Source organism: Neodiprion lecontei, chromosome 5 (genome assembly GCF_021901455.1).
Source record: "Neodiprion lecontei isolate iyNeoLeco1 chromosome 5, iyNeoLeco1.1, whole genome shotgun sequence".
NCBI lineage: Eukaryota > Metazoa > Arthropoda > Insecta > Hymenoptera > Diprionidae > Neodiprion > Neodiprion lecontei.
In genome coordinates, this window is record NC_060264.1 from 2,742,033 (window position 1) to 2,767,976 (window position 25,944).

Genomic DNA, 25,944 nt, shown 5'->3' on the forward strand with positions numbered 1-25,944 from the left:
AACGCTGCATTGCGTCACGACAAAAACCGGATGTCAGTGTTGCTGTCTAGGTCTCACTGCCGCAAATCGCTTTGCGGGTGTTTCGAAAATAAATCTTCGCAGTATGTCTTCATTGTCGACACTTTTACTTTTTATTCAGTGACGAACCAAGTATTTATACATTTTTTTTTTTAACAATAATAAGTTATAAAACTTTATAAAAAAGACACGAGATAAGAGACAAAGTTACACGACACCAGCGTTGGTTATTCGAATATAACAAGTCGAACCTGACGGTAGATGAGAGCTTTTCCACACTGTAATCTTCCTACCTTCAGACTTCGTATTTTCTAATAGTAATCTACTATTAGGAACAGAGTGCCAGTATGTTCCCAGTGTTGGTTTTACAGACGACAGTCTTTTCAGGGGCGATGAATCTGGCTCAGCGTAATTTTGCCAGTAGGTTACTGAATTGGTGGTAATAATTGGAATGTTAAACTCTCCGGCGACCCATCTTATCAAGTTTGAAAAGATGTTCAGAGAATAAGTATATGTGAACCTATGCAAGTCGGGATCAAAACTAAAGAATAGAGCTGGTAAGGAGTCGATTATTACTAGCTTCGTATTGGTCCACTGAAAGCTATGTAGCAAACTCAGTACTTCCTGAATCGTTTTCACTCGTGTCACGCTTATACGTTCCAGTACTAGAACCTGCATCTCCTATAAAATAACAAGACAAAAGCAAGTTACTAGATTAATTAATGGATCTAATTGTACAATGTATAATATGAGCCAAATTACTACCTCGCTGCATCCTTTATTCTCCAAGATGATCTGAGCTCTTGTAGCAGAAAAATCTGCATTTGTATCAATGTAATGAACGATTCCATCAGAATTTTGAGCAACGTTAACGGCAACTGTATGACATAACTGAGATTTTCCGGACGAGGATACTCCGCACACTTCGTGTATTTGTCCTGCATACAGGCCTCCTCTCAGTAAATAATCCAGACTGTGAAATAATTATAATAACATCATACCGGTGCTGTCACTAATGTGTAATATTATCAATTTATTATAATTATCAACACCTTTGAATTCCAGTTTTAGTCACACCATTGCAACTAGCCTTCAGTAAATCTGGTCCTTTATGAATTTTACCGGTATATAACTTTGTGACCGTGTTCTTTAGATCCAATATATCCTACAATTGATTTTTTTTTTTTTTTTCTTATTCAACAAAATCGTGACAGAATAGTTGTAATATCGGCGAAGTAACTAAAATTAATCTTTTATTAAAACGGAAATAGATGTAGGTAAAGTGCGATGATTTATTAATTCTTTCACCTGGTAAGATAGGCCTGAGTACTGCATTAACTTTTCAGAATCTTCTGACATAAGATCAAAGACTGTGTAGATCTTCTTACTCTGTAAATTCGAAACTGCTGACTCAGATAGTTTCAAATGCAGATCTGTGGTTATTCTCGCCATTGTCCCTAAAAAATGCGATTTACATACATCTTCGTGAGTAATATGCACGCAATGTTACTAATTATATTAAACGAGAAGTACGCGGTTAACAGCTATTTCTATAAAATCAAATTTAAAAAAGGTGAATAAGGACAATACATATTGCGGATTTTTAAAATAAAAATCACGCAGTACTACGCGCATCAAGTGGCTAACGGTAATTATTGACTATCGAAAACATAACGCTTCGAGTAGTATTCCAGTATTGAAATGATCCCGGCGTCGTGCGAGCAAGTGCCCGCAAGTGCCACATGCATCCAGCGTGCAAAGTTGTTAGGAGCACGAGAATTTAACAGTCGAAAGTGTAGCGTACAGAAAAGTTTTAACCGTAAGGACATAGAGGTAGAGATTAAAATGTACTAGTCGTGCCAAATAATCGTAATTGAAAAAAAAATACATACCGTCTTTTCACGAAAATACGTGTATTGTCTTAATTAAACATGTTCCCGGGAAACTCGTTGGTTCTTCGTCGTTATTCGCGGCGGCTTGTTGCAATCATGCCGAACCACTTTTACCATCCGTGTATCGAGATCAGGGCACTTCGCGCAACCGTTCGTTAGAGTAAACTAGGCAGGATAAAAAAAAAGAATAAATCAGAAACAGATGCCCGGAAAATACAGCCGAACAAGTTTTAAGCCGAGTGAATTCAGCGTCATCAAGGAAAGCTGAAAACCGGTGAAAAAGGTGAGTCGTGAGAAACAAAAAATTATTCTCAGAAATATTTTATTCATGCATGTGTGGTAAGAGGCATGCATGCGCGATGCGAGATACATTCCACGCTAAATCAACGGCACAACGTTTTGTTCGAATCGAATGTCGGAAGTAATTAGAGTAAGCTTAGATTTTCCGAATTTTGTCGTTGCGTATGAAATTCCGGTTATATATTACTTTTTTTTCTCCGAAAGACTAACCCTCAGGTGATATTGGATTGCTGATTTGACCGGTGTGGCCGGAAGTGCGTACATTCGATATTTTGCCCTGCACCAATCAGCGACGAGCATTTAGGCCACGTTGCCGCGTCTCAGACAAAATCTAGCCAATGAGAGAACTTCTGTCCCAGACGCAGCGACACCTATCGTCGATTCTGTAACTACAATCTGTACTGGAGAAGTACGTCAAGCAAGGCAACGGAGCTTTCGGGTTGCGGTCCGATGAAATTTGTCGGGGAGCCGTCGCCATGTTTAGAAGTGTGTGCGTCCTTGAGAAGAGTCGAGCGCAAAATGTTCTCTTAAAATATGAGATATAGCTCACGTGCCGAATATTACGTGGGGTACCTAATTACGCTTTAACACATTCTAATTATCGGTGTGATGTTATTTTTCGCGGATGGCTAACCTACGTTGGAGAATTTTGTGATTACATTATGGTAAGTCCGACCATCGAAGGAGGGCAACGCCAATATGGCGGACAGGAAATTTCCTTTGTATCGGAGCGGGTTTGCCGACGCAATATGAAAAAAAAAAAAAAATTCTGATATCGTTGATAGTTTCTCATTTTCTCATATTTATACCGGTGATGAGAATTTTTATCCGCGTTAACCGTCAAGTTTGGAAATTAATTTGTCCATTCAATATTCGATCTATTTAAAAAAAAAAAAAAAATTTTTTTTTTTTTTTTTTACATTATAAATTTTTTTTTTTTAAACGCCCATATACTACTTCCCTGCTCAAGATAGCCCGCGAAATTTGTCGTGAGTTTTTTTCCTCTCCCTTACAACTTACCCACTTAAACTCCTTAAGTAAATCGTGTGAAAATTACGGAATGCCGAAGCGGTGCTCGATATATTCCGTATTTGGCCGTTTGCATCCGACGGCGCTCCGCGGGTAGAATTGCGAATACGATATACGCCCGAAAATCACGCCGGCCATCAAACCCAGACTGCTTGTATGCTGCCCAGCGTGAACGCGATTTCGAGATCGCCGCTTTTCGCGATTGACGAGTGACGACAGTCTTGTATTAACGACACCGCGTGGCGGTCTCAGATTTTCGTTATCGACCACAAATGAAGCAGCATTATGTGTGAACGAAAATAAATCACGTCAAACTTTTATTTATCTCCTCGGATTTTAACAATGGTATTTTATCACTCGCGGTTGTTTGAATGTACGTATAACGCGTAAACAGTTCTTGACTCTCATTATTATTGTTATTTTATGTTTATACTACACGTCGTAACAGTTTGTCAATCATCACTCTGATGCTTATCGCTAGAATACAACGATGACATTAATTTTAGTTTTCTGCTATTCGTTCCCAGGAAATATTGGAATCTACGAATATTTAAAGTGAATTATTCGTTAATCTCTACTTGCATCATTTGCATGATATAAATTTTTCGTCGTAGGTTATGTTATATTTGGCTTAAGTTTACAATCAAAACTGAAAATCTTCTGTAGAATTAGATTCTTAATCGTCGTGTTCAATTATTTCTTTTCTCTCTCATTGTTTAAAATATAATAGGATGTTTAAGATTGGACATACGATTGATATGCAATCACACTTTTTATCAAGTCAAGTCAAGTAAATACTTGAACATGAGAAGTCAGAAAGCAAACTAAGCAGATGTGCAATGTCGAAGTTGAGTCAAGACAACTTTAATTCAATGAATTTCACTGTTTACTCTTTAGTAGAAAAAGTTCATAATGCTGTGTATTTGGGTAAAAAAAAAAAAAAAACCAATCATTAAAAAGCTTAGAAAGGTTGCATTGTCGCACAATTTTTTTTTATGGCATTTTTTTTTCATCAAAGAATTTATCAGAGATAAACTCTACAAATTTATATGCATGAAAACCAGAGTGCAATTTGCATACAAAGATTCGTTGGAATCCTGTTTTGCTATCACGCCGGTCAATTCAATTTTAGAAATTAAAATCTCAATATAAGTCTTTCTCCAAAATATAATGTATCTCATTATTGAGATCCAGTTCTGTATGAAAATGTTAATTTTCATTTTCAGTGTGACGTGCGATGAGTGATAAGCAGACTGCTGCTAGTCTACCGCCCCTGGTTGGGGGCGGAGGAAATAATGGGAGCTCATCCCAACAAACAGTTAGACTACAACAAGTTCTGGCCAATGCCCAGGGCCTTAACGTCCTCACAACAGGTGGCGGACAACAATTTGTCATCACTTCACAAGTTCCTGGCCTCGCACAGGTGAAACGGAAGTTTAATATTAAAGGGTAGAAACAATCACATGGAGTTTTCAGGGTGCCCATAATACCTGTAAATGTTGAGAAAATTTTCAGATGGAAATATCAGAACATTTTTAAAATTGAAATATGCAAAACTACTGAAGAAAATCTGCCACCCTGACAATTCAATTATTCTATAAGAGCGATCATGATGAGAATACCAAATCGAGAAATATCAAGATTCATTCAGCTTGCAATTACTGTCGAAATCGAGGCATTTGCCTGAATCCTTAGGATAGAAAAAAAATTCAATCACCACTTTAGCTACAGATGTGAAATTGAACTTGTATTTCTTTTTTCTCTCTTCCCTCCAATCAAAATCAGGTTATACCTGGAACAATCACCACTAATGCTGGTGTTCAACAAGTCGGGGTTACTAGGATTGTCAATATCAGTAGTACTTCGCCAAGAGTTAGCGTCGTTGGAGTTGCAGGTGCGAGCAATTCGCCGCTTCCGTCTCCGACTCGCAAGAGTCCTGCCAAAGTCGTCTTGTCGACGTCTCCCAAGCTGGTCAGAACAACAACACCGAATGTATTTGTCACGCCGACTTCGCAGAGTTCGGTACAATCTCCGCCGGTGAGAAAAAGACTAAGGCTCACAGAGTCGACCGAAAAAGCAACTACAGTTGAAGACTCATTGGGCTACAGAAGACGCATCATGGAACATAAAATGACGAGGATGCGAGCGATCCGAGAAAAGTATGCTGAGAATGCATCTGAGTTGTTCTTCCTTCATGCTGGTGGAAATATGATGGATTTTCAAAACTGGAGGAAGCAACCGTTCACTGCCCAGTACTTGCATTTCTTGAGACAGCACAGACTTGATCCCGAGGATGACGACGAGGATTTGACCGTTCCTTTGCCTGCGGTCATTTCAGACGTGCCAACTTCTAGCCTCACAACCAGTTTCGTCGCTGCTGCTTCCAGTAGTCAGGGTACCGAAGTTAAAATTCCAGGTGCAGGCGTCACTCCTGTCGCTGTTTCTACCACTCTCCCGGCAGCCGTTGCCCAACTAAGCCAACAAGGTAGGCAACTAATATTGAAAACAGACACAATTTTCATCCACACAACTTAAATCTATCCTGATATGAAATTTCGTTATTCCTCAAATACCGTGGTAATTAGTCGTTGGGGCAAACTTGGAAACTCATGACAAAGAAAAGTTTGGGGCTATCGGTGAAAGTCAGAGATTCCAAACTGCAAAGATCTCTGGGTACAGTGAAATTTCCCCACTGTGCAAACCATTCACTGCATCGAACGTTGATCTATGGATTTGCTCCATTTCCGAGACTATTATCATGCTCACGCAAAAACACGAATAATTCTGGATGCGGAAATGTCATCAATTTATTAGCACTATAATTGTCATGATGTTATTGAATCAACAGTAACGCATTTAGAATCACCATGCACTGAATCACTCATTTCGTAAATAGGACAAGTACCAGGTAGGCCCCAGGGAGGCCGCCACGGCATGGTGTTTGCGATACGACCAGCTGTACAGAATCCACCAGCCACTACTCACCCTTCACCTACCTCTACCATAGCACCCACCTTCATTATAGGTGATTACCGTAGGGCAGTTGTTTGGTGTATTTTCGTTTCATTTATCACTATTTATTTATTTATTTATTTGAAAGGACAAAAAATTTGCCCATTATATAATCGATTTTGTTGTTATAATATAGTTATGTTCTAGTTAGCCAGTGTTCTTGATATCGCCAATCTATTAAAATGTATTTGTTATTTCTGAAATGCCTGATGTACTATCTTACACGATTATATTTTATCATGTTGCTATCAGCAATTACTGTTTCATGGAATTATGAGTTGATGAAAATTATTCTGCACTTTTGTGGCATTGTTCGCTGCTTATTTTCAAAGCCTGCTATTCCAAAGGCATTCTACTCCAAATAATCACACAACTGAGGGTTAATAGTGATGGTTATCTGTTCTCCCCTTCGCGATGTTCTGCTACATCGTTTGTGGTGCTAAAACATAGATACCTAGTAGATTCAAGGTATTGTTAAATGTCGTATCATCAATCTTTTAACAAATTTTGGTAAATTGATAAATTGTCATGTTTAGTTAAATTTCTTTAAGCTTACCCCACACAAATAAGCCGACTAGTTTGATGTCAAAGTGTCAACGCAGTGCGCTCGTTGTGGGAACAGTAACTCTGAACTTGTGTATGGCTGCTTAGTTTATCTATTTAGCCAAAGGATGTCCAGACACAGTTTAATATTTCCACTGTCGATCTTTGCTTCTGACTTTTAAGTTTGAAGTTGTGTTCAATGATCATGTCTCATTGAGTAGTTAAATTGATTGCAACCTGCAATGACTCCCTTCATCTTTTTTGCACAAGTTTTACCTGACGTTATAATTGCCTGACTTAGTAATGTTGATATTATCCAAATATCAGTTGTTAAAATTCGTTAATTTTTTCTTTTTTTTTCACATTTTAGGTGGCACTCCCATAGTTCCAGATCCACCGAAATCATCACCAGTACAATCGAGTCCTGTTGCTGAAAGAATTCCAACTGCAGGAACATCGAATAAAACACCAAAAGTTACGACAAGTCTTACCTCTTCTCAGCCCGTTGTCAAGCTTGTCAAATTACCAGCGTCAACTGTAGTCTCTTCTTGTGACATGACAAACAATCAGGAACAAATTGTAGAAAAAGCGAAACAGGTAAAATTCATGGTTTTTTTTTTCAGACCATTAGAGAAAAATGAAAGTTTCATTAGAAGGTAAAGATTCACTGTCTGATTTCTTTTGGTTTTTTTTCTTCTCTTATTAAGGAAGCATACGTTATGCAAAGGATCTCAGAATTACAACGAGAAGGTTTGTGGTCGGAGCGACGGTTGCCCAAAGTTCAGGAACCTTCAAGAACAAAAGCCCATTGGGATTACCTTTTGGAGGAAATGGTTTGGTTGGCTGCCGACTTTGCACAGGAAAGAAAGTGGAAAAAGGCTGCGGCAAAAAAGTGTGCCAGAATGGTTCAGAAACATTTCCAAGAGAAGGCTGTTCAAGCACAAAAGGCTGAGAAGTCTCACGAGCTCAGATTGAAAAAAATCGCCGGTTTTGTTGCCAAAGAGATTAAAACATTTTGGACAAACGTTGAAAAGGTACACACAGAGTACTTTACAAATTTTCTTTCACTTTTCGACACATTATTTTTTCATTCATTATCTACCTTGAATATTTACCCCCACACAATTAAGCCGACCAGTTCGATGTCTTTAGTGTTGAAAAGGTGCGCTCGTTGTGGGAACAGTAACACTAAACTTGTGTATGGTTGTTTAGCTTTTATCTTGTCGGCCAAAGAGGTTTAGTAATACTATCAAATGTTGAAAGTTTATCCATTTTTTTTTTTTTTTTTTTTTTTTTTTAAGCTCGTCAATTAAATTTAATATTTATTCTTGCTCTTTCGTATTTTCTAGCTGGTGGAATACAAGCAACAAACTAGATTAGAAGAGAAAAGAAAAAAGGCATTGGATCAGCATTTAAATTTTATTGTTGGTCAGACTGAAAAATATTCCACCTGGCTCACTGAAGGGTTGAATAAAGCCGAAGGAGCACCCAGTGTTTCTGCTTCAATGAATAGTTCTCGGATATCGTCTCCTATTACCGCTGGAAAACATTATTCTGATGGTTAGTTGCTTACACTTCTGCTAATTCGGTCTTTTTGAGGATACCTGGCCAGATACAAAATGAATTTATTGTTATTTCTTTTATTTACAGATGAATTCGAGCCTAATCAAAGTTCGGATGACGATGAAGAGACAATTGCTAAGGCTGAGGAGGAGATGAAGTCGACGACAAATCACGTAGAGGAGGTTGAAATGTTGAAACGCGAGTCGGAACTTCCTTTGGAAGATTTGCTGAAAGAATTACCTCCCAACTACCTCGAGGAACGAGATAAAAGCCTCTCCCCTGGTCCGAACGAGGCTGTTGGAAATGTGAGTCTTGCACAAGGATTTGTACTCAAATTAAGTTTCAAAATCTCTATTTACGTTTTGAAATTTACTCACGCATTGCTGATTATTTGCAACAAAAGGATTCAAATTCCATGGACGGTGATGAAGAATTTATCGCTGCTTCAGACGAATCGTCAGACTACGAGGACACAATTATGGAACAGGAGAAACTTGAACTTAATCAGGATCATAAACAGGAACTGAACGATCTCAAGGTAGTTTGAAATTATTTTTATATAACAATTGATGAAACTTACTAGATGTTATTCAGTGATGACATTATACACTTAACTGAAGGTACGAGATCCATTCAACTCAAACCTTTTCTGTGATGCAATCGAGGCATTTGTCTGAGAATCTAAAAATCCAAATTCACAACTTATAACGACTAAGCAGTTTCTTTTTTTTTTCTGAAAAAAGATTACAAAAATTGTAAAATATCTGTCCTATCATAGGCTGAAAATGAAATGTCCATTGACGAGCTTATGGCGAAGTATGGGAACTTACCAGACGCGCCTATGGACGTTGATATAGAAAGTGATGGAGGTAATGCATAAAGTAGTTGTCTCTACGAATTAAAAATACCTGTTTTAAGTTCAACTAGAAGTTAATTTTTCTTCGAATATCTTCAATCTGTGATGATGATATACACTCCCTGAAGGGGCGAGATTCATTCAGCTCAATCCTTTGCTGTGATGTAATTGAGGCATTTGTCTGAGATAATATTTATTCCATTTGCGAGAAATTATAGAAGTGTTGATTCGATGAAGAACAAATTTTACTGAACTGGTAATGATAATATTTTGGTCCGTAGAGTCCAGCAAGGATTCAGTGAAAGATGAAGAGGAAGAGGAAGACAGGGTGGAAGATAGCGAGGTTGAAAGTGAAAGTGAAGATGAGACCAAAGACGAGGATTCGCAAACTCAAAGCGACGACGAAACTAACGTTGGTCTTAAATCCCTTTTGGAAGATTTATCAGTTGAAAAATCTCCGAACGATAAGGTGATTCGAAACTTTGGTCGCTTGTAAGGGATGATTGAGTCCACGGGTCAACACTTTTCACCCAATTTGATAATTTTTGTTGGTACAGAGCATTGCAGAATCGATGGACAAATCAGACCAAGCCAGAAACGAGATGGATGATGTTGCGGCACTAGCTGAAAGCATACAGCCTAAGGGAAACACGCTGTTGACGACAAGTGTGAGTAGCTCTTCGCCTGAAATTTCATTATTTTCCTGATTTATATTGCCTTTGTGATCCAAGGTGATGTATCACATTTCTGATACACCACCATTTAACCGAAGGTAGAATAACGGTGGCAACTTTTACCAACCAGATGAATTTATTATTTATCACTCATCTGGGTGATGCGTCACAACAGTGTTGTTTCCTTACTTTTAGTCTTCAATTTACCTCTTCCGTGATCTTGGGTAGTTCAGGTTTCGTAATAAATTTGGTACACTGGTGCTTACAGGTTGTGACAAAAATCCCGTTTCTGCTTAAACACTCATTGAGAGAATATCAGCATATTGGTTTGGACTGGTTGGTAACAATGTTTGAAAGAAAATTGAATGGTATACTAGCGGATGAAATGGGTCTCGGAAAGACCATACAAACGATCGCCCTCCTGGCACACTTGGCCTGTGAAAAAGGCAATTGGGGTCCGCATCTTATCATAGTTCCTACTTCGGTAATGCTAAATTGGGAAATGGAGTGCAAGAAGTGGTGTCCTGGTTTCAAGATATTAACTTATTATGGCACACAGAAAGAAAGAAAACAAAAACGAACAGGTAATACTGTTGAAATATGTGTTATGCGATTTCTTGATTTATTTTTACAACTGTGACAAATTTCTGCCATGATGATAACAATACATATTTTCTGAGGGAGTGAAATAAATCCATTCGTTTCCTGTTTTTCCTGTGATGCTAAAAGAGGCATTTGCCTGATTTAGTTCTTTTTTTTTTTTTTTCAATATGAAGTAATGTAAAACGCTCAATTATCGGTATTTATTTTACATTAGTTAATGTCTATTTCAGGTTGGACTAAGCCGAATGCCTTTCACATATGTATTACGTCTTACAAATTAGTTATTCAAGATCATCAAAGTTTTAGACGAAAGAAATGGAAATATCTTATACTTGACGAGGCGCAAAATATAAAAAATTTCAAATCTCAAAGATGGCAGCTTCTGTTGAACTTTCAGACTCAGCGGTTGGTATTCGGAAATTTATTTCTGCACTCTTCTTATCTGTTATCGAAATTAATTTTCTTAGTGCTGTCTACATTTCCCTTTCAGGCGGCTATTGCTAACAGGGACGCCGCTTCAAAACAATCTAATGGAACTCTGGTCATTGATGCATTTTTTAATGCCAAACGTATTCCAATCTCACAGAGAATTCAAGGAATGGTTTAGCAACCCTGTTACCGGAATGATCGAGGGAAATAGCGAGTACAACGAGAATATCATCAGACGTCTTCACAAGGTCTGTAGGTACTGCTTCCTTTATAGTTTTTTCTTTTTTTTTTTTTTTTCCTCGAAAGTCCTAACCCCGCAGCCAACGACAGTTTCAAAATTCTTTTTACCATGATCTTGAAACTGATTCAATTATATTCAGGGGAATATTAAACCAGTTCTCCATTAAAACTCATGTGTTGAAAAGTGGAAAATATACAACATGTGAATCCTGTCTGGAGAAACAAGTCAACTGTTGATTGAAGTTTATGTCTGCTAGTAATTGATTATGTATATCTACATTTTCCATGTAATCATAATTTCATTTTTGCACAAGTTTACTTTTTTCACAACCGCACCGAAACGACAATTGTGAATTACTCAAAACTTCGTAATTCACTTTCAGGTTGTATCATTATTTTTGCTTATTTATAGGTGCTCAGACCGTTTCTTTTGAGACGATTAAAGACAGAGGTTGAAAAACAGTTGCCTAAGAAGTACGAACATGTTGTCATGTGCCGACTTTCAAAACGTCAAAGATATCTTTATGACGATTTCATGTCACGGGCCAAGTAAGTGTTTGTTCTTGTTCTTGTTTTTTTTTTTATTTAATTATCATTAGCACTAACGTCTAGCAAGTGTCTAATTATTATCACTTTCTATGTTGAGAATCAATCTAATTGTTCTTTCAGAACTAGAGAAACTTTAGCAAGTGGTAATTTATTGAGCGTCATTAACGTACTAATGCAGCTACGAAAAGTGTGCAACCATCCAAACTTGTTCGAAGTTCGGCCTACTGTGTCGCCTTTTCAAATGGAAGGAATCAACTATGTGACTGCATCATTAGCTTGGAGCGCTCTCGATTATGATCCTTTCAAGGTAAACTGCACTATTGTTAATCACGTAAATTACTCATTTTTTGCTTTCATCGGTGAATTTAAAGAAAAACTGTAATTTGTAAATATCGAGAAATGTTATTTTTCAGCACGTCGATCTATCCTGTCTGAATCTATTCTTGATAGACTTGGAACTTACCCTAACAGCATTCGTAGCACATAGATCCAGGCAATTGAGAACACCCCGAAAACTCATAGAGGAAATCGATACTCAGCCTGATCCACCTCCGAGGTGTCCATCAGGGAAAATTAAAATCAACGTCAGGCTGTCTAACCAAAGTAAAACCTCGACAAACACGAATACAAATGCTACACCCCAACAGCAGCCTGCACCACCGGCGAAATTGAAAGGCTTGACAGGACTTCTACCAACTCCAAAGGTCGGAACATCGCCATTGATAAAGACATTGAACAATCAAACTCCTTCCGGACAAGGTACAGTGTGTTCAATAAGTTGTTCAAATTTACTACATTTGCTATCTCTATTGAATTACTACTTGTCACACGTTTTTGTAATTGTTAGTTCATTCCGAGAATTCACACCGGTATTTGCATCGCCGATCAGTGATTGTATATCATTACAATATACTTTTGCAGTGGTGCTATATCAAATCTACTTACTCAGGCCAGCTTGTTCACAATATTGTCATTTATGGACATTCTAGAACTGAGGATACAAAACATCTTCAAAGTAATTTTCCAAATTTGTCGTGTATGTGTGCGTGTGTGCATATGTGGTATGTTACAGAATCACGCATGAGAATTACTCTTTCTATTTCTTTAATATTTCATGGCACTTTGTACTTGAACGAATGGTAAGCGAGCGTAATATTATAACTTTGTATTTTAATCTGATCTTGATCAATGAGGTTAATTTCTATGATTTTAAATATCCAGGATAATTGTTGCAGGGGTGACTTTGAGGGTGGCCAGTGGACAAGAGCTACAAGGTTATTCGGTACAGTTGGTGCAACATCAAGGTAGCGTCAAAGGTAAGTAACATTCCCAAATTATTGTTCATATCATAATAATCTAGTGTGTAGAAACATAATGTCTGATTTACACTTCTTTATAAAAAGCTATTCCTGTCGCCACCTTGGCTCACACTCTGCAAACAACAGTGAATTCTATACCGACAACAGCGACGATGAATCCGCAACGTATTACCGTAGGGAATGCTAACATTAAAGACGGTATTCAGAGGCTAGCGACGCAGACTGTAACTGTAAAACAAGGAGATTCTGTCCAAAGAATAGCCGTGCCAAGTTTTGCCCAACTTGTCCAGACATCGACCGGCAGGCACATTATTCTCACTTCAAATCAACAAAATACCAACACAGGTTTGGATAATTCGGCTGAATTTTGATTGATTATTTATTTTATTTTTTCGCAATTAGTAACAAATTTTGGAAGTCAAGTAAATTGTACCCTTATCCAACCGCAAAAATAGCTCTATTATAGCTTAATTTTGCTTATTTTATTCTTGGGGTGAAAGTAATAGAATCCCTATTTAAACTCAGATGTCATATTCAATGTTTGACGTGTGAATCCTGTCTAGGGAGACAAAGTACATTAATATTAAAAAAAAAAAAAAAACATGTTAAACGTCCCGAAATTTACATTAATGAATGAAATTCACCAACTGTCCGACTGATGTCCTTTTTTCTTCTTGTGTTAGTTTCATTTCCTGTAATGACATCAAATGGTCAAAGATTGACTGTCTTATCCAAGTCTTTAATGGGTTTGACGACATCTGTTTCAACGGTAAACAGAGTTATGTCAGGTGTTGTAACCACAACTACTCCTGCAACCAGTGGTAAGCCTATAATGAGGGTTCCTCCGCTAAACGTTACAACCTCGATTCCTCAAACTACACCTGGAACACAGCAAGTACAACAGCAACCACTCAGATGTGGAATTGTCACTAGAAACTGCCAAAGTACTGCGGGTAAAAATCAGATCAAGGAAATTCCAAAATCTGAATTTCATTTGGTAAGTTGGGGCAGGCTTCCCTTATTCGACAATGTTTGAAGATAATGTGAATAAAATGGCCTTAAACATACTAACACGCGCAATTTTTTTATTTCATTGCACAGCCCCAACTGGACGAAGAACGCAGGCAGCGGAGGCAAGCTAAGCTTCAAGCAATCGCGAATGTCAACGAGAGGCGTTGCGCAGCTTGTCCGTTTTATGGAGAGGACCTTTTTGACGCTCTCAGAATAGCCAAGCCAGCAAAAAATTGTTGTTGGCATAGCGAAGGGTGGTTAAATTGCAATAATACGCATAAAAACCCTCGGACCAGGCGGGAATACTTTTCACGCACTGAAGCTCTCGCTGAAGCTATAAAGTCTACCGAATTAATCGTCCAGCAGCTCCAAGAAGTTTTTGAAAGGTAATCAATTTCTGGATTATCCTTTGATTGAGATTTATAATCAATTTTTTTACACGTAATTTCCTCAGGTTTGTGGTTTACGTGCCTGCGGTACGAGCTCCGATGCCAAAGTTTCATGTTTCTCATCCACCTCCACACAAGCTGTGGGGTCAGCAGAGACTGCAGATAGAATTGCAACGTGAGCTCTCTCCAAAGTTAGCACTTTTTCATCCTGTTGCCAGTGCGATGTTCACGCAGTTTCCAGACCCCCGCCTTATTCAGTATGACTGTGGTAAACTTCAGTCGCTGGACAAGTTACTGCGGAAATTAAAATCGGGCGGTCACAGGGTTCTAATTTTCACTCAAATGACCAGAATGCTAGACGTTCTTGAAGCTTTTCTCAACTTTCACGGACATATTTACTTACGGCTCGATGGCGCAACAAAAGTCGATCAAAGACAGGTATGTTTGAACAAATATAATAATTGAAAAAAATTTATTCCACATACTTTTATGTTTTCTTATTCATGTGTTACATCGAATATTATTTAGGTATTAATGGAAAGATTCAACGGCGATAAGAGGATATTCTGCTTCATACTGTCAACAAGATCTGGAGGTGTTGGTGTCAATTTGACAGGTGCTGACACTGTCATATTTTATGACAGCGATTGGAATCCCACAATGGATGCTCAGGCTCAAGATAGATGTCACAGGATAGGTCAAACCAGGGATGTTCATATCTACAGGTTCGTTATCGCTGTTCCTAATAATGTTTTGAAAGATATTATTTCTGGTATATAACCAGAACGGCAGGATCTGAGTTCAAATCCCCAGCTCGTTGATAAGAACCTGAGCGACAACTTGTAATATAAGACTGGTCACTGCACCCGGACAAAGCTCTCTACAGTTTTCCCCGTTCCCTGTGCAAATGTGGGTGTTTCTAATGAATATTTTAAGACTGCTAGAGACGTATTATGGTGGTCACTAAGCGATTTGTCTCACACTGCACAATCTATCTGCTTACGGGGACATACCCGCAAGGGTATGACGGGACATGTCGCGATTATTATTATTATTATGCAACCAAACGTAACTCTGGTGGCTCAATTCCCGTATCTGTTTACAGGCTAGTCAGTGAGAAAACTGTGGAAGAAAATATATTGAAGAAAGCAAACCAGAAACGATTACTCGGGGATCTTGCGATTGAAGGTGGAAACTTTACAACGGCATACTTCAAGAGTGTAAATATTATTTTGTGTACATTTGTAGAAGTAAAACAAAAAATATTCATTATACACTCGGCAAGAAGTTCATTCGCTTATAAGTTTTTTCGAATTTTCAGTCTACCATTCAAGATTTATTCAACGTCGATCAAGCTGAGAATGACGCGTCCGCCAGAATGGCTGATGTATTGGAAAGAACTAAAGAAAGAGATAAAATAAGTCAACGTGAGCTGCTAGCTTCCACAACGCAACCAGCGTCAGCTCAACCGTTAGAAGATAAGGCTGCAATGGGCGCGTTAGAAAGCGCGCTTGCCGCGGCCGAAGAAGATCTCGACGTGCAAGCCGCTAAGACCGCAAAAGCTGAAGCTGTTGCAGATTTGGCTGAGTTTGACGAAAATATTCCACTCGACGAGGTTGAAAAGGAAGACACGCAAATCAGCAAAGCTGAACAAGAAGTTCAACATCTCGTACAGCAGGTAACTAATCATATTTATACTCGTATGTCGGAAAAAAAAGAAAAAAAATTTCGAAGTCATTTATTCTTTCTTCTTTCGTCATTTATTTTGCAGTTATCACCGATCGAACGTTACGCAATGAAATTTGTGGAAGAATCGGAAGGTAGTTTCTCGGCGGCTCAACTAGCGGCGGCCGAACGAGAACTTGAACAGCAGAAAAAGGAATGGGAATTGGGTAGGCTGAGAGCGTTGCGTGAGGAGGAGGAAAGACGAATGCGACTTGCGGACGATGACGAGAAGCCGTTGACATTCGGACGCGAGGACGCCCAAAATCAGGTTAATAGTACTAGCAATTCTAAGAAACTAGCTATTAAGAAGACACCAGCAAGTAGGCGAAGCTTACGTAAGAGAGGGAATCGCGGGATTCGTGAATCGTCGGAAAGTGAGCCTGAGACTACCACATCAGAGTCTGAGTCTCAGGAGGATCAATTAGAGGACAGTCCTGACGAAGAATCTAGCCACACTGAGAGTCAGAGTCAGGAGGACGAAGATGAAGACGAGGGAGATGAGGAGGAGGAGGAGGACGACGGCGGTGGCGGCGGAGGGGGAGGAGGGGACAGGCGAAGCAAGTCCAAGAGCAATGGCTCGTCTAGAAATAAGAGTAAATCCGGTAGATCGAGTGACAAAAATAAATGGGATTTAAACAGCCCTAGAACGAGGTCTAGGGGTGATGTAAAAATTAATCTATGGACCTTGGATGTAAAACCTCTACTTCCTGGTGTGAAACCTGTCTCTTCTACTAGGCCTCCTAGGAAACGTGGAAAATCAGGATCCGACGACGTGATCATGCCTCCTCCACCTCCTGATGCTTTGTCAAAAAAAATTAGCAACTCACCCACAAGCATTTTCCATCGTAGGCCTGATACACCTCTACCTATAGCTGGTAAAAAGGTTGTTAATTTGGAATTGAAAACTCAGAATAAACGCACCGGGTCTAACAATAGCAGGGTTAGGAAAGTAGAAAATCACGAATCTCTTAATTCTAAAGGAGTTTCAATTAAGTCCAATACTAGTAACATTGCTTCAAAATTTAGTAGCAGGGATTCTAATGGTTTGGGGAAAACAGCAGAACGTCAGCGACAGCCTGTCGAATCTTCATTGGTTATTGACATAAAATCTGATCCGTTGAACGATATTAAAGACTATACAAAGTCACAGACTGATGAATCGGTAAACGCGACTTCAGATAATAGTATTGAAGTAGAAAGAGTCAAGTCCTCCTCGCCTTCATTGTTATCTAGTGTCGAGTCTGGCAATGATGGAGAATCGGAAATTCCTGATCTCAAAGATTATAGTCCTCGAGAAAGTAGAAAAAAATGTTGCAAAAAATCTGATGCAAGGATCAGCTCTGAAAATGAGGATACGGAAGAAACTGCCAATGATTCTATATCTGTTGAATTTCAAAATTGTTCCGATAAGAAGACAGTGCTTCTGAGGAAAAAATTTCGCACAGCCCCAAACAAAGCTGCTGGGTACATGAGTTCAGAAAGTTGTAACGTAAATTCTACCATTCGAAGTTACAATTCAGTACACAAATTAAATTCTGACTCAGATTCACAGGTATGCGGAAGTTCTAGGTCGAAGAACTCCCATTCGTTTTTGCCATTTGTGAAACTAACAAATTCTCTGTGCTCTTCTCGGCCTGAATTTGGTCTCGTTGAAAACTCGATCTCAAAAAGTAGATCAATCAGCCCGACTCCTGTGGCTACTGAAACGTGTAACACGAGCTCGTCTCATATTCTCAAGAAGACCGTATTAAATTCAAGTGCAGAGTCAAGTAAAATACGGAGTATAGATAATCAAGAAACGACTGATACTTCTGATTCTAAGAATTTGCCGAAATCTTCCGATCATGATTTGCAGGGTGTTAAATCTGGTACTGTCATTCACAAATCTAATTTAAACTCCACTGTCAAGTCCAGAATTGCGAGGCCTGATACTCCGTTCCCAGGTGTCACAACTAGGAACAAAAGCTCGACTGTCAACGCTTATTTAAAAGTTCAACAAATGCCTCCGGATATGGCAATTGTTCTAAGACCGAATACTCCTCCAATGTCTGGAATTGAGACCAGAAGAATAACAAGGTCGGGTGCTACTCAATATAGTAGCGGCTCAAATGTAAACTCTAATTTACAAACTGGCATTAATAAACCCGTTACGAAAATCGGAAGAGCACACAGGCCTGATACTCCTCTCCCAACATCTGATTTAGGCAGAGTAACTAGATCAGGTTCTAGTAGACCGATTACACCTTCACCTCAGAAACAGACACAAAAAATAGTGAAGAACGCAATTTTGCCAGATTTCAAGGTCCCAGATAATTCCCAGGTTTCCGATCTTGATCAATCTAATGAAAGCATCAAATCCGTGGAAAGTTCCTCTAGTTCGAAATCCAGTACGTCGTCTGGCAGAGAGTCCGTTAGACTCTCTAAACGGAGTTCGAATCACAAACCTGAAGAAGAGTTTCAAATCCCAACTGAATGTGTTAGGAGAACGCGTAGATTTCAACAGAGTTTAAATACTGACTCTGAAAAGTTCATCATACACAAACGGAGACCCGATACTCCGTTGCCTGTTTCATCTCGTTCGTTCAGAGTTACTCGATCAACCGTAAATTCAGAATCGTCGCCGCGATCCAGTATCTGTGAATTTTCGTCTGGCATTCGAACAAGGGCTACTAGACAATCGGGTGTGGATTTGAGCGCGGTAGATTCCTCCTTGTCTAATCACAGATTGGATGTTGTTTCGGTAAATGTTGAAACGAGTGATACTAGCATAAATTCAGGCCCGAGCTCGAGTACACAACCGACTGGCCACTTATCCCCAAAGCTGAAAGCAAACCTAACAAAACGATTATCAAATATATTGGGAACTAAGGCATTTTGCGAGAAATCCAGTATTTCTAACACTGATACAAACGCTAATGCTGTTGACGCGAGGCTTAAAAGTCGGTATGGCGTCCCTGTGGTCGATCTTTCGGATTGTCAGCCATCCGGAAAGAGCCTACGAAAAACTATCCCTTCCAATTCAGTGAAGCCAGACTCGACAACTAAAACGTTAGATAATGATGGCAAGTCATGTTCAATAAGTAAAAAAGATAAGGTGGATGGTACTGATTCTAAAAAATCTACTTATTATCCATCTGTGACACTAGAACGTGATGTTAGTAGAAAAACTCGCGAATCATCTGAAATCAGAAGCAGTAGCAATCGTTTTTCATTATCCCTGAACCACAGATCACAACAGCTTATGCCTGCATCTAAACACAGACTTGGCGATATGAAAAGTTTGAAGTCTTCTAACACACTCGAGTCAAGAGCAACCGATGATGGATACTTGTCAAAATCCGCAACCTTGCATAGGTCGAATACATACTCAAATTCCTATTCATCCAAAGCTTTTGTACGTGTCAGTAAGTTGAAGAGTAGCGAAGGTCGAATCAGTATTACGTCGTCTTCATCATTGGAACAAAGTTCCGAATCCATCATTACAAATAGTAATGATACCGAGGAATTTTCGCATCCTGATACTCTAAGCCTTGATTCCTCGGATGTTGATATGTATTCGAAAATAGTGAAATCGAGTCATTCTGTGTCTGATGATACTGCCCATGATTCGGATTCAGAAACTAGTGAAAGACAATCCTTGGCTTGCGCTGACTCTACCGTACTAACTTATATTCGTAAAATACCTGGCAGTAATGATTTTGAATACATACCTCCGCCTAAAAAGTACAGAAAGAAAAAGAGAGTAAATCGCATTGCATCGGTGATGCCCAAGACTTTATTAAGTAACAAATCAGGTCAAATTGAGGTAGCTGAAATTATAGATGAAGAAGATAAAAGCAGATTTCGTTTTGGTAACAGATCAACTCATCATCTTACAATTAAGCCAATGCCTCCTCCTTCTTCAGAAAAATCAAACAATAGCCCAGTGTCTTGAGTTCCACTTAGGCTTTATTGTTACCCATCTTGGTGAGACAGCATCACTGTACAAATATTAACATTTTTAAATTCCTGCACGCGAAAACCATGAAGAATGGTTTTCAGATTTGAAACAAATTATTGCTGTAGTTTCCATCTCATTCTTCTTCTCCTCCTATTTTCTCTCTTCATTTTTTCATTTAATTTTTCTTTAAGGAGCTCTTGTAAATATTGGCAACTAAGACAAAGCAAGTACACAGATAGAATGTCATTGTCCTGAGTACAATTGTCATGCTTATTTTTATTTCTAAATTTTTTTTTCTCATATAACTTGTAAAGCAAATAATAATAAGATAATGAACGTGTCCGGTGGACGTAACTCTGTAAATGCTTAGGTTATCTACGTAAGTAAGTAATGTTTCACATAAAAAAGAAAAAAATAAACAAGTGGATCATGCTCTTGACTGTACTATATTAGTTTAGATTTTAGAGGTGGGATATCCTTGATAAGTTACAGCGATGCGTAGACATAATTGAGTTCAGACCAATGGCGAGAATTCTTCACATCTCTTGATAATAGTTGAGACAAAGATAAGGACAAAAGAGAAAAAATAAATACCATTCAGCATAATTGCGATGAGCAATGATCACTTAATTTCATTGAGTACATTGTAAACGTCATATACATATACGTTATATATATACGTATACGTACATGTATATAAATATATGTATATCGTAAGTCCTATGAAATCTGTGCGCATTAAAAGAGCCCCACTGTAATATTAGCGATATTAAGAAGTTGTATGCCTGTATTTTGTATGACCGAGTGAGTCCGAGAAAGTAAAAAAAACGAAAACAACAATAATAATAAACGAAATATTCCTTGCTATGAAAATGTGTTTTCTTATTTCTTGGTGCGTTTCCAAGTCTAATCAAAGGTTCAGTTCCGTTTTGGTGTCAAAAATTTTTGCTCAGTGTGCTTGTTTATGTTTGGAAAAATAACAAATCATTGCTTATTCATTCAGTGATTTGATAAGTATCAGTTTGGTGTGGCAAGGCTGTCATGACCGCACTTGAAGAGAGAAAAAAATCATAGCTAGAATTTTATTCTAGAAGACAATACATATCAGTACACAGTACAAACCCCCCGATAATCGATAGTTTATTAAAATGGCACCAAAACACTGCCTTTGCCATTCCAAACTTGGAGATAGCCAAGATATAAGCAGGCACATGATTGAGCGTCCATATGAAATTGAATTTCTATATACGCTACATGATATGAAATTGATGATAATATTGCCCAGAATGGACTGAATGAGCCTTTGAATGGATACAAGGCAAATGCTTCCCTTCGTTTTTTTTTCTACTGTTACGAACATCAAGTTCATGCATTTTTTTCAAGGAGAGTAGTTTGAATCAAATTTATGAAATTGAGCCAGTATGCATAGATGTTCAGTCATGTCGTAATTAAGTTTTGAAAATGCTTATTTGGAAGAAAAGTCATATTATTATTACTGTCTGAAATACATTTTATTTTATTTACTAACAGGAATTTTTGAAAATTATGATTCCTTGCGTAGAGTTTTCAAGTTTATTAAAAAATTTAGAATGACTGGTCTCGTCTCATCTGTTTGTTTTATCTGATACAGAACCTTCTGAACGATACACTTCTCATTATTTTCATTCCAATAATATCTTCGCTTTAAATAGTTAGAGTAAGTAAAAATGAGAATATTATAATCCATTTCTCACAATATGAATAGTCATTATGGGTGAGTTAAATTAGCTGATTTATCATTCAACTTTGCTGTATTGCAGATATGGTTGTCAGAGAACACCATGGAGCAAATGCCGGTCAGTATAAACCTTATCAAAAAGCTTGAACCTACAATCAGGTATAAAATATTGTAACATATGAATAAAAGCAATTATCGCCATAATCAGATGTGGTGTCCTCCGACGCCTCCGACAACAGATACTGACGTATACGTAGACTTCTCTCTGGGGTTTTTATACGAATCAACTCCGATGTCGGAAGCTCAACTGCCGCCGATCTATGTAAAGAAAGAACACAAACGGAGCAGAGTGGACGCTGGTTCAAGTGATAGAGACGGTATGTCACTGGTGATTTTTAATATCCAAGTAAAACCTGGTACAAGATCTTAGTTTACAGTACAAACTTCAACAATTTGCTGATATCGCAGGTCACCGTCCCATCAAAATGCGCCACAAGGAAGAATCCGTTTACGCACCACGTTCTCTGTTCGATCGTCCATCTCCAGCTTTAATCAAAATGCGACGTGATATGAAGTTGCAAAAGTATCGAGGTATCGTTAGACCACCCGTTCCAATACCTGGAATAAAACCGTCCCCAGCTATGAAGCCTACACCGGAACCGGACCATGTTCTTGAGTGGATGATTCACGAAGATTGGGCCTTACTCCAGGCAATTCAAGTATATCAGGGACTGCCCTTGAATTTAATGATACTTTCTCCTGGACACACGCCTAATTGGGACCTGGTAGCTGACATAGTAAACAATACGTCGCGAATATATCGCTCTCCAAAGCAGTGTAGAAACAGGTACGAATCTGTAATCGTGCCCCGAGAGGAGGGCAAACTTCTCTACGACACTACGCCAAAGAAGCAAAAGAAACAAAAAGGACTTTACAAAATGCCGCAAGTTTCAGAGGTGAGAATTTTCAATTGATGATTTGACTAATGATTTGAAAAATAAGTTTCCTATTTTTGCTGATCACGTTCTGTGCTCTTTGTTTTCAGCAACAGACCAAGACAAATCGACCAATGCGAACATCACAACTATACAATCAGGATAAGAATCATTCTTTCACATCTATGTGCTGCCAAAGATTTGATACGATCAAATCAGTGTCAAACAAACGAACTCCAACGGTGAAACCGTTGCTTGTCAATCCTTTGATGAAGAATCCTAAGCACGCAGCAGTTTTAGCTGAATGCGGCATTCAGTATGACAGTCCACCAGCTCCCATTGAAGTCGCTACACGCAGGGCAGATAGAATTGCAAAGGAGAAACTCAAGAATGCTGCCAACACAGTGAGTATCGTTACTAGAATTCGTAGGACATGGAAATATTCGTCAGTTTTACTGAGATTTGACTAGATAGATTGTAAAACTTTCACATACCTTGGATAAAAAAGTTGTATTCTAACACATATTTGTATTCAACAGGCATTAACAGCAGAACAACAACAGCAAGCGCAACAAGCTGCCGCCCGTTTGGCACAGCAGCAGCAGCAACAGCAGCAAGTCCAACAGCAGCAAATTCAGCTGCAGCAACAGCCACAAGTGATCGTTAATACGCCTACATCACAACAGCATCAGCTGACGCAGATTGTTACCGCGGTAACAACAGCCATGAGTACACCTCTGAAAACTCTACCTTCGACAAACACAATAGTGACGAGTGGAGCGACGGTCGTAACTACGACTGTGAAGTCGAGAACTCCAGGTGCGATAACTATGCAAGATGTTCGGCCAAGTCCCACCGTCGTTAGCGTTGCTAACTTGCAGCCTGTTCAAAGAATCACGAACACCAACTTAGTATCCGCAGCGCAAACTCCATCTGCCATAACTCAGAAGGGGATAGTGGCTGTGACAGTTGCTACCGCGTCTGGTAGTAAAACCTTGACTCCTGCTCAGATTCAGTATTATAGACAGCAGCAGCAAGTATTTCTGAGGCAACAGCATCTCAAAGTATTACAAGCACAGGCGGTCGGTGGCCAGAAAGTTTCGGTCGCAGTCTCAGCAGCGGCGGCTCAACAAAGGGCTGCGCTAATGAAGCAGGGTATCACCACAGCGACTGTTGCTCAAGCAACAGGTGGTAAGCAAACCGTTGCTCGAACCGTGTCCGAGACAGAGGTGGCTGCCTTGATAAAACGTCAAGCTGTTTTGCAGCAGCAGGCTAAAGCGGTAGCTCAAGTTCAAGTTCCCACTCAAGCTGGGTTAACACCTGCTCAGATATTCGCTCAGGCTGGACTGCAGGTCCAGCAGGCTGGCACTTCTGTTGGAGGAACACCAGTCGCTACATTGGTCAAAGCAACTGGCGTTACTGGAGTCAGGGCTGCTACTCCGCAGCAAATTAGACAGCTCGCTCTTCACCCGCAGCTCTTAGCACAACGGAAATTACCGGGTCAAAAAGTTGCTCAGCTTGCTCAAGTAGCTGGAAAAGCTGGAGTACAGACACAGCTTATTGTGCAACAAAAATCTTTACCTGCTACCATGACTGTGCAGCAAATTCAACAAGTTATGAAACACGTGCAGCCATCGACTATGCAACAATTCACCCATGTATGTTTAAGCTTTATGCGTATTATTTTTCTATCAATCGATGAACTGGGTTTCATGTATTTTGTCTGCTGTTTTTGATTTGTATAGGTTTCTGCCGGACAAGCAGTTTCGCAAGCTGGGCAAGTTGTCCTTGCTAAATCTCCGCTTCAAACTCGGGTGATACCCGTCGCATCGAGTTTGAAACAGACTATACAGGTTGTCACAGCAAGCAGCGCTCAGCTGCGACAAGGAACTCCGACCCAGGGAAAGCCTGTCGTAACAACCGCGAGAGGTAGTCCAGGTCCAAGTCAAGTTCGGCTCCAAACAATTACTCATCCACCCCATTCACAGCAGCAGCAGCAGCAGCAGCAGCAGCAGCAACAACAACAACAACAACAACAACAACAACAGCAACAGCAACAGCACCACCAAGATCCCCAAACCAAGTAAAATAGGTACAATGTAATTAAAGAAACTAGATACCCTCTCCGTAATTTTCCAGTGGTTCTTGTGTAAAATATATATTGGAATGATAAAAATTCATCTACACGAATATGTTATCATGATTCAACGAGTGATTTTACCAGATATGAATGACTCAATGTTTAAAAAAACAACGGGATTGTGTTGTTTTGTTATACGGTTGCAAGATTAATATCTCTTCTACTGTTTTTATCCAGAGCTTTCTAATTCCAAGTTTTGCATGAATTTATTTCGTAATGTCTGGCTAAAGAATTCAGGAGTAAGGTTTTTCCGTTTGAATATAAACAGAAATTTTGGTTGGAAAGTAATTTTTATTTCTATAATGTATGTATGTACTATATAAAGATCTTTTCAAGCGTGTATATGTATGTAACTGTCGAAAAACCTTGTTGCATCACGCAGAGGAAGAAAGAAGATGACTAGTGTTAGGAGAGAAGTGGGAAAATTCCCGCTATCAAAGAACGTACTTCTTTATGGAAATACGATTTATAACTTGTAAAATACATTATCGATCGTCACATTTGATAATTTTTTCTTTTTATATATGAATTCACTCCTCTACTGGGAGTTATAATCAATTCTGTTGTAACGTTGAAACTCTTCAAGTTATATTTTACCGTTGATAAACAAAAAAGTATTCATCAACGGCAATATGAGAAAAATGATACGCTTTTCGAATATCATTTATTTTTTTAATGGTATAGCCTTAGCAATATTGCTTTTCGAAAAACTCAATATAATTTTTTACTTAATTTTATCAATCTAGAAAATTCAAGCATCTAGCAAAGTTTTTAATTATCTCGTATCTTTAGTATCTCGATACTAATTTGGAAAAAGAAATTATAAAAGAGCATTACTTACTGTACATACAACAACAATATTTATAGGGTGTAGGGTTATTATTAGTGTTTATTTGTAGCTATAATATCTCATGAGTATATTGTATTTAAGAATTTATCGATATGTGTACCTATTGTACAATAGCATTATACTAAGGTAATTTATGTATTATAATGGTTGATCGAAGAGACTAGCAACTCTGAATAAATATAATGTACATTTTGAACTATGTGGTTTGAA

General features: G+C 38.8%; 2 protein-coding genes across 7 annotated transcripts; one reads left to right on the forward strand and one right to left on the reverse strand.

Annotated features, from left to right (window-relative positions):
- Positions 1–108: 108 nt before the first annotated feature.
- Positions 109–3,760, reverse strand: LOC107219285 (DNA repair protein RAD51 homolog 4). 3 transcript variants are annotated; one of them, XM_046739543.1, is made up of 5 exons: positions 3,231–3,760; positions 1,327–1,475; positions 1,071–1,183; positions 784–991; positions 109–699 (listed from the first exon to the last, which is right to left on the reverse strand). In XM_046739543.1, exons 2-5 carry the CDS (start codon positions 1,468–1,470, stop codon positions 226–228), a joined length of 939 nt encoding a protein of 312 aa, XP_046595499.1. In that variant the 5' UTR covers positions 1,471–1,475; positions 3,231–3,760; the 3' UTR covers positions 109–225. The 3 variants fall into 3 exon arrangements, with proteins under 3 accessions (XP_046595499.1, XP_015512956.1, XP_046595498.1); XM_015657470.2 differs by lacking the exon at positions 3,231–3,760 and adding an exon at positions 1,911–2,047; XM_046739542.1 differs by lacking the exon at positions 3,231–3,760 and adding an exon at positions 1,913–1,976 and having other exon boundaries at positions 1,327–1,487.
- Positions 2,071–25,930, forward strand: LOC107219284 (helicase domino). 4 transcript variants are annotated; one of them, XM_015657469.2, is made up of 33 exons: positions 2,626–2,875; positions 4,466–4,662; positions 5,025–5,724; positions 6,136–6,264; positions 7,165–7,391; positions 7,502–7,828; positions 8,144–8,354; positions 8,445–8,662; positions 8,761–8,895; positions 9,136–9,226; positions 9,495–9,682; positions 9,771–9,881; positions 10,156–10,471; positions 10,721–10,895; positions 10,981–11,167; positions 11,572–11,708; positions 11,829–12,015; positions 12,122–12,467; positions 12,944–13,024; positions 13,112–13,372; positions 13,711–14,024; positions 14,129–14,424; positions 14,493–14,865; positions 14,956–15,152; positions 15,533–15,647; positions 15,749–16,105; positions 16,199–16,420; positions 21,892–21,927; positions 22,018–22,186; positions 22,278–22,765; positions 22,855–23,148; positions 23,284–24,402; positions 24,490–25,930. In XM_015657469.2, the coding sequence occupies exons 2-33, from the start codon at positions 4,477–4,479 to the stop codon at positions 24,829–24,831; spliced, it is 8,535 nt and encodes a 2,844-aa protein (XP_015512955.2). In that variant the 5' UTR covers positions 2,626–2,875; positions 4,466–4,476; the 3' UTR covers positions 24,832–25,930. The 4 variants fall into 4 exon arrangements, with proteins under 4 accessions (XP_046595484.1, XP_046595483.1, XP_015512955.2 ...); XM_046739528.1 differs by lacking the exons at positions 2,626–2,875; positions 21,892–21,927; positions 22,018–22,186; ... (2 more) ...; positions 23,284–24,402; positions 24,490–25,930 and adding an exon at positions 2,071–2,193 and having other exon boundaries at positions 16,199–20,965; XM_046739527.1 differs by lacking the exons at positions 21,892–21,927; positions 22,018–22,186; positions 22,278–22,765; ... (1 more) ...; positions 23,284–24,402; positions 24,490–25,930 and having other exon boundaries at positions 2,625–2,875; positions 16,199–20,965.
- Positions 25,931–25,944: the final 14 nt, after the last annotated feature.

Coding starts and splice junctions, on each gene's coding strand:
- LOC107219284 (XM_046739528.1), top strand. CDS start 4,477: ATGAGTGATAAGCAGACTGCTGCTAGTCTACCGCCCCTGGTTGGGGGC. Junction 11,709..11,828: donor GATTTCATGTCACGGGCCAA/GTAAGTGTTTGT, acceptor TTGTTCTTTCAG/AACTAGAGAAACTTTAGCAA. Junction 12,468..12,943: donor TCAAACTCCTTCCGGACAAG/GTACAGTGTGTT, acceptor TAATTGTTGCAG/GGGTGACTTTGAGGGTGGCC.
- LOC107219285 (XM_046739543.1), bottom strand. CDS start 1,470: ATGGCGAGAATAACCACAGATCTGCATTTGAAACTATCTGAGTCAGCA. Junction 992..1,070: donor ACTAAAACTGGAATTCAAAG/GTGTTGATAATT, acceptor ATTATTTCACAG/TCTGGATTATTTACTGAGAG. Junction 700..783: donor AGAATAAAGGATGCAGCGAG/GTAGTAATTTGG, acceptor GTTATTTTATAG/GAGATGCAGGTTCTAGTACT.